Source organism: Papilio xuthus, unplaced genomic scaffold, assembly GCF_000836235.2.
Source record: "Papilio xuthus unplaced genomic scaffold, Pxut_1.1 DF825783.1, whole genome shotgun sequence".
Lineage (NCBI taxonomy): Eukaryota > Metazoa > Arthropoda > Insecta > Lepidoptera > Papilionidae > Papilio > Papilio xuthus.
In genome coordinates, this window is record NW_013532866.1 from 3,490,608 (window position 1) to 3,504,981 (window position 14,374).

Genomic DNA, 14,374 nt, shown 5'->3' on the forward strand with positions numbered 1-14,374 from the left:
TACTCAAGGTCAAAATTACATTGGAAACAGCTCACTACATTATCGCTTATTATATTACATTGTTTTATACGTGGTTCCGCCATCTATTGTATATTATTTTTTATTGATATCGATTTATTATTTCCTTGACTACTTAAGTAATACGATATGTATTAAGGAAATATTAACTTGGGCCATTTTCACTGATTAAAGTAAGGTATAGTGTTTAAATTTCATCATGATGTTAGTCAATGACCCAAACGGAATGATAGTTATCTTACTAATATTATGAATGCATATGTTTAGATGGATGGATATTTGTTTGAAGGTACCGCCAGAACGGATCTCGCTAATATTTGATATATGTAGAACATAGTCTGAAAGAATACATAGGCTACTTAAGTTTTTTTTTTAATTCTGGGCGGACAGAGTCGCGCGCGACAGCTAGTCAACACTAAAACAATAACTCCAGTTACCTATACTTACGTTCCGCGGTGCATATTTCACAAGCGGAGCGATTTCCGTCGCCTTGACCTGTCGACGGACGCTCCGCTAATCACCCCCCGCACCCTACCTTTTGTTCCACGCTTGCACGTGTACTGTTCAGCGGTGGCTTTAGATAGAGGATATAATGTATAAGAGATAGCGATTATTAAAAATTAATTATATCCATAAGTATAGATTTAGTTGATGCGTATTAATATGTCCTTAAGAATAAAGAACGAATCGTAATTGGACGGAATATTGTAGTTTTTTGATTCACGTTTATTTTATACAGTTAGGTTACTGTTATATTGCATTATGTTAAAAAAAAACAATTAAACTATATGAAAAACCTTATTAAATATTATATAACAAAACATGAGACTGTTTTTAGTCAAATTTTTAGCTTTAGAGTTTTCGTCAAACGCCATTTCCCATCACTTGGGCCACACATAAACAGCTTGCATCGTTGCACGTTGGGAAACTTTGAATGTAATCTCATAGTATTGTGCACTCTACGCAATCTAGTAGTAGCTAATCAAATGTCTGACACACTGTCATTATTGACCCACAGACAAACATATTTATTTTATATCAATTGATATTTGTTGCATGAAAAATATAAAAACCAACTGACTGTAGTCCTATGTTACTTAGAGCGTAAATACGAATTGAATGAACATCTCACAATTCAAAGCAGCTATAATATTTAGGATCTATTATAGGTTGCAAAGAAACCAAAATACAGATCCTTACTCTTCAAAGTTATTCAGCAGTGGTTTCCAAAGAGGTCGATCTAGATCCCCTGATCTCCATGGAAATGGGACCTGGATTTATGATGGCGAGATAAAGGATTGAGAAATTGAAGAAGTGTAAATCCATCAATTAGTTTATTTGCCAGGAATGATTGTGATATGCGTAGGAAGGGGGTAGATTCGGATATGACGGCTGATAGAGATGTATGGAGGAGTAGTACATACTCTGCCGACCCTCGATAGGGATAAGGGCAGGTTGATGATGATGATGGTACAAATGGTGTTACATGAATCAATAAATTCTGCCACGTACGGTTGTGCAGATATTGATTTGAAAATTAATCTTTATATTATAGAGATATTATATTAACAGCAAAAGGGTCAGCAAAAACAGTAAAGTTTTGAAAGACTTCTGCGAGAATATCGTTTGGAAATCATTGATGGAAAGTTAAGCATTTGATCTCTGTGACAGGATTGATGATGATGATGATGATATTTTGTAATACATACGAATTATATACATAAATTTGTATAAATAGTTTTTTTCATCACAAAATACTGGTCTACAATTCATTATCATCATCTTCAGCTCACTATACGTCCCCACCGAGGGACTCGATGTCTACCCTAAGTTAAGAGTGATTAGGCCATAGTCAACCACGCTGGCCAAGTGCGGGTTGGTTGACTTCACACATATCTTTTGAATTTCTTCTCAGATATGTGCAGGTTGCATCACGATGTTTTCCTTCACCGTAAGAACGTCGGATGAATGAACATATGTAAATCGGAACTGGAAAAACACATTGGTACATGGCGGGATTCAAACCCAGGACCTGCAGAATGCAAGTCAAGTGCTTGACCACTGAGCCACCGACGACAATTTATTATACTTTAACTAAATTACGAATTTTTTTCTTTCATGTTTAATCCATACAAAAAGTTTAAGAACTATGTCAAGGTTTTATGAAATTCAATAAAGCGTCAACTACGTAATCATTTTAACATTAATTGTATGAATGTTATCCTTTTATTATAAATACAAATTTAGTTTAAAGTTGAACAGCTACGTAATAAATATATAGCAAAGAATTCCCTTAGGGATCAAATGATGAGCCCGAGTGTGATTGTATTAAGTCATGAGGGGGAAAAGTACGTAATCAATGAAAAATTATTTATTTACACAAAAAAAAACAGAACGTGCTATTAAAAAAAGCCAAATCTCAATTGACTATACACGGAAAAAATCAGGATCCTCGCACTAAGTCAGCCTGTATCGCGAGGTGCCAGCTCAACGACTTGACAAAATATAGCATTAGACGGCAACATATTCAAAGATATTAGGACATAAATTAATTACCTTGAACCTTAATAATAATGTAAAATGAGAAGTTTTCTGTCTCTGCAGCCCAGACAGCTGGTTGCTTGAGTCATGGGATTCCGCAGCCGGTGGTGCTCTACTTCTAATATAATATGTTTTTAATAATTTTTATTTTATATATTGAAAATATGATAAATAAATAAATAAGTATAAAATGTAAACCATATTGCTTTGAAAATCAAATAGCTATTTGTCATTGAGTGTTACCGTTCAGTCTACAATGTTATAACATTAGAAAATACATAACGACAATTTCATGACTAAATCCAAGAGCACACGACCGATTTATCATAATAAGGAGCAGCGTCTCCTGTACAATCGCGCACGATAGTGCGTATGTTACAAAAAAAATAATAGCAATAGTTTGGTTTAGATCATTTTTTAATGTTGAAATAAGAGTCTAAATGTTATTCTTTCTAGTGTGTATAAACTAAATTTAAAAAAAAATGTTGTTTCAGTGCCCCATTTGGGTACTCTAATAGTCTTATTGTTACCGTTGAATTTTTTCTTTTAATCAGCCTGTAGCTAAATTTACGAAATTAATTGTATTTTAGTCTTGTTTTTATCTATTCATACCTGATTAATGATTTTTTTTTTAGATTTTTATATTTTGGTAAAAATTAATCCTAGACTAGATAATCATTGTAGTATTGGATAGTATATAATTTATATTTTAATATGTGCGTGTTACGCCTTATATAAAAAAATTCTCGTGATCATAATGTTAGTAAGCATACTCCTCAGAAAAGGCTTGACCGATTTTTACGAAATTTTATATGCATATTCAGTAGGTCTGAGGATAGGCTCCTATTTATTTTTAATCTCGCGAGGGCGGAGTCAACAGCTAGTAATTTAAATATAGATAATATTACATAAATCATAATATAAAATAGTAGTTTTATGTAGATTATGATAATCGATTATGTAGCCGATTGTACATAGATCTGGGTCGAAAAATCTAAGTGAGCGTTTGACCTAGTTGCGAGGGAGACGGCGATAAAAGTATAACGCGAGACCTGAATGCAACTTGTTTTATTTTGTTTACGTTAATACCTTACCGAAATACAAAACGAGAGAAATTGTGATTTAAGGAATTTTGTAATATAACTGACCGACTATTGGTTGCTGAGACCAAGATCTCTGTGTAAAATATATCGTCATCCCTGTCAGTATCTTTGACAAATCAGAGATAACAATATGTTTTAAACGGAAAAAAACAATCATGCTATCTCTGTTTTTTCATAACAAATGAAAGGGATGGTTATACGTATATCTTTTTTGATTGTTGTTAATTAGTGATAGGAACACAGGTACAGGACTTATTGGACCTGCACATGACAGAAAGAAAATTCATCGCCATTCCAACTATCCCTTTTTTTGAAGGGAAATATATATATTTTTTGTCTTATAAAGATTTTTCTTTCGCAGATTACGTAGCTGGTGGCGAATTGTTCACACATTTATACCAGAGGGAACACTTCCATGAAAACGAGGTCCGGATATACATCGCGGAGATTATATTGGCCTTAGAACAGTTGCATAAGGTGAGAATTATGTTATACGATAGAATTTGTACATTGATAATGTCTTAATAGGGGTATGGACTAGTCACCGTCCGTGAATCCATGGGCACTGAATTAAAAAATGTTGTCTGTGTGTTCTTCCCGACTATGTTCTACATCTGAGTCAAATTTCATTAAGTGTTGAGCCATCCTGAAGATATCTTCTAACAAACATCTGTCTATCTAAACTTTCGCATTTATAATATTAGAAAGATAGGAAGGTACTAAGTCCTATTGCAACTTTATCTAGTTCATAGTTAAATCTAACTTTACATCGGCTGAAGTCTGATATTAGAAGATACTAGAAGTGGATTTACTAATGCATCCAAATCCGGAAAGATTTTTTGACTTTAAAAAGTGTTTAACGATCGTTTAATCTTCACAGTTGATTGCATCTCTTTGTCTGGGAAGTAGGAAGTTGCCAATGCCAATGCTAAAATCTATTTCAAATTTTATCGAGATCCATGGAGCCGTTCTGGAGATACCTTCTAACAAACATCCATCCATCCATCCATCTAAAAATCACATTTATGATATTAGTAAGATTGAATAATGATTTAAAATTCTTTTCACCTCTAGCTTGGCATCATCTACCGAGACATCAAATTAGAGAATATCTTACTGGATGCTGAAGGCCACATCGTGCTGACTGACTTTGGTTTATCCAAAGAGTTCTGCGGTGGAGAGAGTCGAGCATACAGCTTCTGTGGTACCATTGAATATATGGCGCCCGAAGTAGTCAGGAGTGGCAGCCAGGGTCATGATATTGTAAGTACATTTTAACTTTTCTAATTGTATTAGGTGCCAGTGGACCATTACTAGTTCGTTTACCCAACTCCGGGCTTGTAAGGTTAACACGTTAGTTGCTAGAATGATTTTTCGAAAAACGAAATTTTTTATTTTTTTTATTTTTGTCCAATACCATTTGGATGGGCCCTTGCGGGTCACGCTGTATACAACAATTCGATTAAAAATCCACAGTGAGGTGTTGAATGGGAGTATGTTTTGTTGGACACATAGTCCGACACGGCCTGATTGAAACATTAGCATGTCGGACATATAGTCCGACATGGCAGCTAACGTGTTAAGGCAGAGGATACGGAATATTCTTTTTCAAAATATCCTGTCTTCTGTCTGTCAAAAATTATTGGCACAAAATTGTATTATAAATTTACGATTCGTTTTTTGTAACATTCTTTTATCTTTTTTTACGCTTTATAGTGAAATTCACTTAGCCTTATAAAGAAATTGAGTTTTTTATAATTTCATAGAAATCTTTTTCGTGGAAAAACCTCGGCTTTTGTTATTACGTGTTTGTACGTGGAAGTTTAGCTTTTCTGAAAACTACGTGAATAGTTAATACACACGGTAAACCCAATTATTAAATTCTAGTAAATACTAAGGAAATTATATTGATCAATTATTTAGTTGTTTTTTTTTAATTATTTAGTAGTTATATATATATATAACTTTACAATATTGGTACAAATTTATAATGTTGGTGTAGCTTTCAGATACTATGTTAGTTTATTTTTATCGAATTAAAAAAATATATTGTTAGGAAGGAAATCTGACACTATGTCGGAGTACTGGCGCAACACTAGCCTTACTAAAATGTCGACGTTTATGTCCCCTCACTATTCATTCTGACACTTGACTTTGTAATGAAAGCGCGACATTCGCGACAAGGGATTCTAATTAATAATGTCTAAAATTACATAGTTATTTACACACAGAAATAATATTACGAAATAAAAATACGTATTGCGCAAGAGGAAAAAAAATTGATTTCCTCTATCGAAAAACAATATATGCAAACCCAAAGTTACTTATGTCTAGTTTAAATTATGCTAGTAAAGTAAGACAGTTGCACTGGCCTGAAATTGTCTTGTTTACATTATGCCAGTTGTAATGCCAGTGCTGATTTTGATCGCTACTATCGTACTGTGCTGGCATAGTGAGCTGATGATGATGATGTTCAAACAGTAAATTTATAAGTCGTATCGGTTCAAACGAGATGTCACTGAACGTTGACTTTTTGGTGGGAACGTTGGTGGGTTCAACTCCGGAAAAAATACAAAAACATTGTCATCCTTTCCAGATACATTAAGAAAAGAGAGATGGCTATATGTTTTTTTTAAGTGTAACCAATTAACTTAATATAATTACTGTAGTATTATTAACTTTCTCTTCGTATAAAGGTTGATATTATTTGCAACTGCAATGAGAAGTAAAGTGTCACTTTCAACGTGGTAAAATAAATTATTAACATTGCCTCTCCCCCCACGATACCTTGGAAACCTATAACAATGACTGATTGAATTTCTCATTGGAGTGTCATCTGAATTATTTAACGCTAAACTACGTTACTTCACGTCTTGCAATAGTTAACACAACGTTAAGAAGCCGGTAGGGTTGCCAACTTACAACAAAGCAATAAAAAAAGTATAAAGTCATATTCGGTTGGCGATTAATAAAATCTTAGCAGTCTATGTGTTCCTTCAGACTATGCCCTACATCTGTGCCTAATTTTATCAAGATCCCTTGAGCAGTTTCGAAGATATCGTACAAATATCCATCTAAACATTCACATTTATAATATTAGTATGATATTTCTGTTGGACTTTAAGTCATGTAAAATAACAATTTAATAATATAAAATTTTGTCCATAACCATAAGATGGACATGTTATGAGGAGGGATGATGATGATATAAGCAAAAAAGTAATGAGATTGAATGTGGATGGCTACAAGGGTAGAGGAAGACCAAAAAAAGTATTAATGACTGTGTGAAAGAGGATATGCGTAAGAAGGGGGTAGACTCGGATATGACGGCTGATAGTATGGAGGAGTAGTACATACTGTGCCGACCCTCGATAGGGATAAGGGCAGGTTGATGAACCATAAGATGGCAAGTCACAAATATTCGTGCTAGAGTCACTGAAAGTACTTGACAAGCAAATAATATGTCGAAAGTTATTGTCAGTTTTATACATGTCCTAAAAAATCCAATAACTTTTACAGCAGTCACTCTGATTTGAAGACTGTTAAGCTAGAAGCCAGAATATGCACTATACAAAATATGAATTAGTGTCAATATTGACAACCCTACCGCAAATCAGCTGGTGAACGAAAGCGGGGGAAAGTTGCTTGCATCGGTCGATTGCTTGCGTTGATATTGTTAAAGAAAATTATGCTTCATTTACTTGCATTATTAGGTAAAATTAATTGAAGATGGATGTTATATAATTACTAGCTAGAATTTAGAAAAAAAAACTTAATCAACGTGTTTGACACTATGTTTATCCTTATGTCAAATTTCATGGACAAACATACATTCTAACAAACATCCAGATGCGATGAAATTTGGTATAGATGTAGAACATAGTCTGGAAGAACACATAGGCTACTAATTACGTTTTTTTTTTATCATTCCCCGCGGACGGCGTCTCGAGCGACAACTGGAATAGAAATAAATTGATTGTTTAAAATTTAAATTCACTATAACGATATTGCGTTTTTGTACCGTTATATTTATAGAGGTTGCAGTACTGTTTGTTTTTACAATTTAGATTTTTGGTAGATACAAGGTCGTTTTACGTGCTACGCATATTGTTAACTATACTCAAGTTCGGAGAAAAAACTACCGTACTCAGAGTTTATAAACTCGTAATGGAAGTGTTTAGTGAAGATTAAGTATCTACACTGGTAAATATCATTCAGATTGGGGAGTAAAATCTTCTTCTTTATTTTTGGCTTCGGCAGAGTAAAATCTTACTAATATTGTAAATGTTTGGATAGATGGATGGATGTTTATTTAAAGAAATCTCCAGAACGGCTGCATGGATCTCTTTGAAATTTGGAATAGATGTAGACCACAGACTGGAAGAAAACATAGGCTACTAATTGTTTTTTTTTTATATAGCGCGTACAGAATCGCGGGCGACAGCTAGTATTTTTATTAATGTGAAAAGATATAGGATATGAATTAGGATGACCTTGACTCTCTTATTGGCAATATTTTGTTCTTTTCTTAATATTTACACAAATGTAAATCTCTTTGGCCTTTTAGTTGTTGCCAAGTTTTCAATACTCATAAGAAATTGTAATACAAAATTCAAGTGATATTCTTGTCGTAAATTGTTTTTAATTAACTCAAGAGTTAAATTAATTATAATAAATCAAATCAAAACCTCAGTAAAGATAAAATGATGCTATTAATAAATTATCTCTTTGAGATATAATATATCTAATGCGTTGTGACATTACATCGGTCAGCTGACGCGTGCGCGGGAAATTTTGTAACGGCATTCCAAAATGGCCGACGCAAACATCAAAATGGTTGTTAGTAAACCATGCATTATTATTTGCAATTTATGATTAAGGAAAAGGATGTATTTTTAAAATTACGATGAGTATAAAAAATCTATAAATAACAATTAATTTTGTTGGATATTCTAATAGAAACAGAATGTTATTTCTACGTTTTTTTTGATCTTACTAATACTATATATGCGAATGTTTGGATGGATGGATAATTTGAAGGTATCTTCACAACTGCTGAACGGATCTTGACGAAATTTGGCATACTTATAGAACATAGTCTGAAAGAACACATAGGCTACTAATTTTTTTTTCGCTCGGACGGATTTCGCTGGCTACCATTAGTATCCAATAAAATACAACGTTTTCTGACATTTTGACCATTATATGCTACATTTCAAACGATTCTTGAGTTTTTTTTTAAATCTCATCGTCTTTTAACAGGAAAAGATTTATCAACGTCGTAAATATTGTGTTATTGTTTTGAAAGCCAAATTATTTTAATGGATATGCACTAGGGTACTGTTGCAATTTTTTTTAGATTTTTTTTTCTCGTAATCAAGTGAGAGATGTATCAGGATTTTGGTTACCAATGTAATTTTTATCAGCCTGTCCTTTAGTAAAAAAAAAATTGTCTATGACCTAGCTTGGTCTCATATTGATGGTAATTTATATGACTAATTAAAATAGTTATTGCATATTATAAAAAGTAAAATATCCAATAGAGGTATATGAAATGGATATTTGTGCCCAGCTCATTAAAGTTATTTAGGATGATAATTTATACAGAACAACTATAAATTCTTAAGTTTTGCGACCTGTACACACAGATTTGGTCCTACTCAAGTACTATTTAAAGCCAAATAATTTTACGCGTATTTTCAGTGTATTTACGACTTTCCTCGTCTCTTCAATGAAACTCAATCTTTTGTCTCGCTCTATCAAGAATAAATTTATATAGTTCGTACCCGCTCTCTCACAACCGTGACCTCCTTACCGCTCAGTCGAGCTAATTCGGGTCTGATACTAATATTGTATTAACAATTGTATGAGAAAGTGATTATTTTTAAGAATTTTACATATTATTTGATTGATTTAGCGTATTTAATAAGCTCTTGTCATCAAAGTTTTAAATTGCATGCGAATAGCTTGAGCATAGTGGATCGATAAATGACGTGAGAATCGGAAAACTGGAAGTGGTTCAAAATATCACGAAACAAAATAAAATATCACGTGTAATATAAATATCAATATATTTGGAAAATTTCTATGTTAATTTGTACCAAAAAATACTCGTAATTTTAGGTCTATTATAACTTTTATTTAATCAACAATTATTATACTTAGCAGAGCTAAAAGAACATAGTATCCCACAATGTTTAGTTTTGTGGTGTCACCAAAAAACTCTTCCATATTTGGGCTTTGGCACAGTAATTTCAATTTATATCTAGATCTAGATTTATATATAGAACAATCGTATTTTTTTTAATTTTATACTAAAACAATAGATAATTTGAGAATACGAATTTTATTTGATATTTTTTTTAATTATGTTTAAGGTAGAGACTAGAGCACGGCTTTTGCTAGTATACAGCAGTGTTATAGTCAGTCTACTATATATAAGGCGCGAGTTTTATTGTTGTTATACACCTTGAGACCAGTCAACCGAGCCTGTGCCATTTAATCGCGCATCGCGAATACATTATCATGTCAATTGGATGTCTTTGACCGTGGATTATATCCAAGGTCATCTTTGTTTACGTCATCTATGACCCTAATGTATCAACATCTTAATTTCCACAAATTATGAGGAAGTTATGAACGTGGGGGCTGAGGGGTTAAAGCACTTGACTTGCAATCTGCAGGTCCTGGGTACGAATCCCGGCATGTACCAATGTGTTTTTCGATTTACATTTGTATTTATCCGACGGTCTAACGGTGAAGGTAAACATCGTGATGTAATCTTCGTTTGGCCAGCGTGGTTGAATATGGCCTCGTCACCCCTAACTTCAGGTAGGCTCTGACTAAAGTAAGCTGATGATAATAATAAGGAAGTTATTTCATCGTCATCTTCTGTGATAGTTTTGCGGGATAAGTCTTTCCTAAACGCAATTATGTGGTACTTTACATCCTCGTAAAAATTTATGAAAATTTTTATGGTCGCTTTTTGTGTGTTATTTTGAAGAGTTATAAATACATAGAATTGATCGTTGAAAAAAGTGATATAATAAATAATATTGTGTGAGAATGTTCCTTCGGCATTGGATACTCACGAATTCCGTACCTATTTTGTCTATATCTTTGTAAGTTCTATGCCACATGATGAAACAATTTAAAATCAACCTTATGCAGTTGTAATAGATATAATTTTTCTATTGTTTTTTTTTTCAATTCGTTATGAATAACATACTTCGGAATGCGTTGTAAACAAGCGAACGTCGTTGACCGGTATGTCTTCTATAACCTATACGAAATGCAAATAATGGTTGTAACACTCTTATTGTTATAGAAATATGTATCAAAATTCTATGGCAAAATTAATAATAAGCGTAAATGAGCATTGCACTTTAGTCAGTCGTCCAAATAATAATAAAAGTAAGGAAATATGAACTTTAACTGTAACGAAATAAAGATTATAATTAAACGATGTTATTGTTTTGAAAACAATGCGTCATCACGAATAAAATACAAGTTATAACAATACTAGTTGTCTCCCGCGACTCTGTTTGCGAGGAATTAAAAAACCTTAATTAGTAGCCTATGTGGAAGAGACGGATTGGGAATGCAGACCCAACCACCTTGTGGGATGCCAGCTAGGCAGAGAGAGAGTGTAGCCTATGTGACTGACTGTGTTCTACATCTATGAAAATTTCATCAAGATCTATACAGTCGTTCTGGAGATACTTTCTACATAACATCCATCCATATAAAAACATTCCAATTAATAATATAAATAATATAAGATTGTATATACAAAGTAAATTATTTTAATAATTTATTTCACAACTAAACATACATCCAGTAAAAGAGAGTAACAAATTACTAGTCAAATAATCAGTCTTTGAACTAAGAGATACAAATTTAAAATCTAGACAATATACGTTGCTTTAATACCTAGATACATTTTAATAATAGACCTTTATTTATTTAATAAATAATGAATGCGATAGATTTACAAACAAAATTGAGTTGACTTCAATTGTTTATTGTGTATAACACTTGTGCAACATTTACACCAAATTATAGCAAATATAATAAATCTCACGCTTTTATAACAATAGGGGGTAAGCAGAAATATTGATTGAAAGAAGAAGAAAAAGACAAATGGTCCTTCGATTTTCACTAATTGAAGATTCATATTGTAAAAAAAACATAGATCTTCCTTTGTCTTTGTAAACTAATTAGTAATATTAAATATATAATAGTTTTCGTATTAACACGTTAAGTGCCACCAAATTGGCGCATACTTTGCCACTAAGGACCTGTCTTTGTTTCCAAGTAAAGTGCTGGATAACTAACAATGAATAGACTCATAAAACTTTCAGTTAAAATAGCTTTCGTTTCACAGCTTATTTGGAGATTGTTTAAACCCAATGATAACTTTATTTGACGGAGAAGTTATATATAGCTTATTCAGGACTTTAATAAGCAGGCACTGAAAGTGTTAAACTACGCAGAATATTTAATATTTACCAAAAATAGTAATTAAATTAAGGATATAATTAGTATTGTTAAAACGAGAGCATCGATAACAGAAAATGTGGCATCGTTGTGCGCAAGCGCAATATCCAAAATGGCGGACAGCGCAAGTGGGTCACGGTGAGTCGCCACTCTTACCGATTTGTTAACCTGAAATTTTGTTATTACGTGAGAAATTACTACATTGACATTCAGTTGAAAATATTCTAAAAGGTTCCCATATTTATTGTAAATATAGATAGTATATTGTATAAGATCAAGCATTTTTAGTTTGAAGAACTAAAATTTATTATGATTTTAAAATCTAGTACAATTTTAACTAATATTTATTAATATTTATAGTTATTATTCAATCGATAGTTAAAAGTGATTTAATTTAAGTTTTTTTTTTGTCTAAAGCATAGGTAAAAATAATCATTTTTTTATTTTATGACGAAAACGTGATAAGATCGACAACTTTTAATATAATTTAACAATAGAAGCTTCTTCTTCTAGTGCTTCTTCAGTCTTGAAGGTTGGCCGCTAACTTGGAATATTTGGTTCTGTCAAGTGCGAGGCTAATAGAAGCTTAGTGAATTAAAATTATTTATAAATATCCAAACCCATTATTTAATTTAAATACGTAACATTAATACTAGCGGTAAACAAACAGTCAGACAAAAAATCATGTTAAAAAGATGTTGTAAAACAAAAAAAAATTGAACGTTACAACAACTTGCCATTTTGAAATACCTTGACAATAGTGTGTCAACACCTTTAATTTTTAATAGTTATGCAAGTGTGTGCCTTACAAATGAAGTTTGGCCAGTTGAGTGGTTTTCAATCACGTTTCAAATTATTCTATAGCGATATCAAAAGAACACGGTATTAGTTTAAATATAGAGCAGAGAAATAACGGACCCCAATAATCGATCTGTAACATCCATCTGAAGATTATTTTATTTACTTAATTTTAAGGGTATAAGAGTAGATCGATCGTTTTCTAAGCGATAGATATATTTTTTTAAATATTAACAGATTTTTTTTTAAATTTACTTATATTTCTTTTACCATTCCAACTAAGCTCTAGGCGTGTGATAGGATTTACGAAAAGTCGAATGGCGGAAATCGAAGCCCCGACCGCGGGATTTGAAATCCGCACCCTTAACCATTAGGCTATTGACATTAGATATTTGATTTGCTGTTGCCATTTTTAAGATTTTAAATTTGAAATGTTTTTAAAAGTTAAAATTTTGAATAAGCAAAAATATCACCACCTCAAAAGCCGGCAACGCATCTGCGGTTCCTCTAGTATTGCTGATGTCCATGGGCGTCGTTGAAAACCTCGGTGTTCCCGCTGCTCGTTTGTGGGGGGGCCCTTCTGTTATAAAAAAAATAGATTAGGATCGAATATTGAGTTCGACGGTAAATCGATGACTGTATGATTGGGTGGTCTAAAGTCGAGCTCTATAAATGGAATCGATGATATTTGGTATTGAAAAGATGTTATTAAATTTTTCTATTTAAATATTTTATATTAATTCTATTGTATCTAGGTCTTTGTGAAAGTAAGAGCGTCGGTGGCTCAGGGGTCAAGCACTTGTCTTACAATCTGCAGGTCCTGGGTTCGAATCCCGACATGTAGCAATGTGTTTTTCGATTTACGATTTGCATATGTACATTTATCCGACGTTTTTACGGTGAAGGAAAACATCGTGATGCAACCTGCACATATCTGAGAAGATATTCAAAGATATGTGTGAAGTCAAGCAACCAGGACCAGCGTGGTTGACTATGGCCTAATCACCCTTAACTTTGCGTAGGCTCCGAGCCCCTCGGTAGGGACGTATAGTGAGCTGATGATGATGAACTTTGTGAAAACAACTGAGATGCACACAATGTGTTTAAGTATAGTTTCTTCGGCAAAGAAAACCCATGATCAGAATAATTTAATTTAATATTATTATGCCTCAATGGTGAAGTTATAAATAGATGCTACAGTAACTATGTCCCTTATCAGTTTATTTATAAAATGTATAATAGTATAAGCGCTTGAGTTTATTACGATTCGGAAGTGTTCGTTTATTTCCGAAGTAAAACGAAGCAATGTTCTTGAAAACAATTATGCCGTGCGTTATGATATCTAGGTGACTATCTCACTCGCACTTACAGTAATATGTATACCATCTCTCTCGTGCGTCGACAAAGCTAGCTGT

At 32.9% G+C, this 14,374-nt stretch overlaps 1 protein-coding gene across 2 annotated transcripts in view; it reads left to right on the forward strand.

The window, feature by feature from the left end:
- Positions 1-14,374, forward strand: part of LOC106125773 (ribosomal protein S6 kinase alpha-4) — a 75,270-nt gene that overhangs the window by 32,661 nt on the left and 28,235 nt on the right. For both annotated transcript variants that reach the window (XM_013323112.1, XM_013323113.1), the window contains exons 5-6: positions 4,024-4,139; positions 4,737-4,925. In XM_013323112.1, the coding sequence (XP_013178566.1) occupies positions 4,024-4,139; positions 4,737-4,925 (305 nt within the window). The remainder of the gene's footprint in view (positions 1-4,023; positions 4,140-4,736; positions 4,926-14,374) is intronic.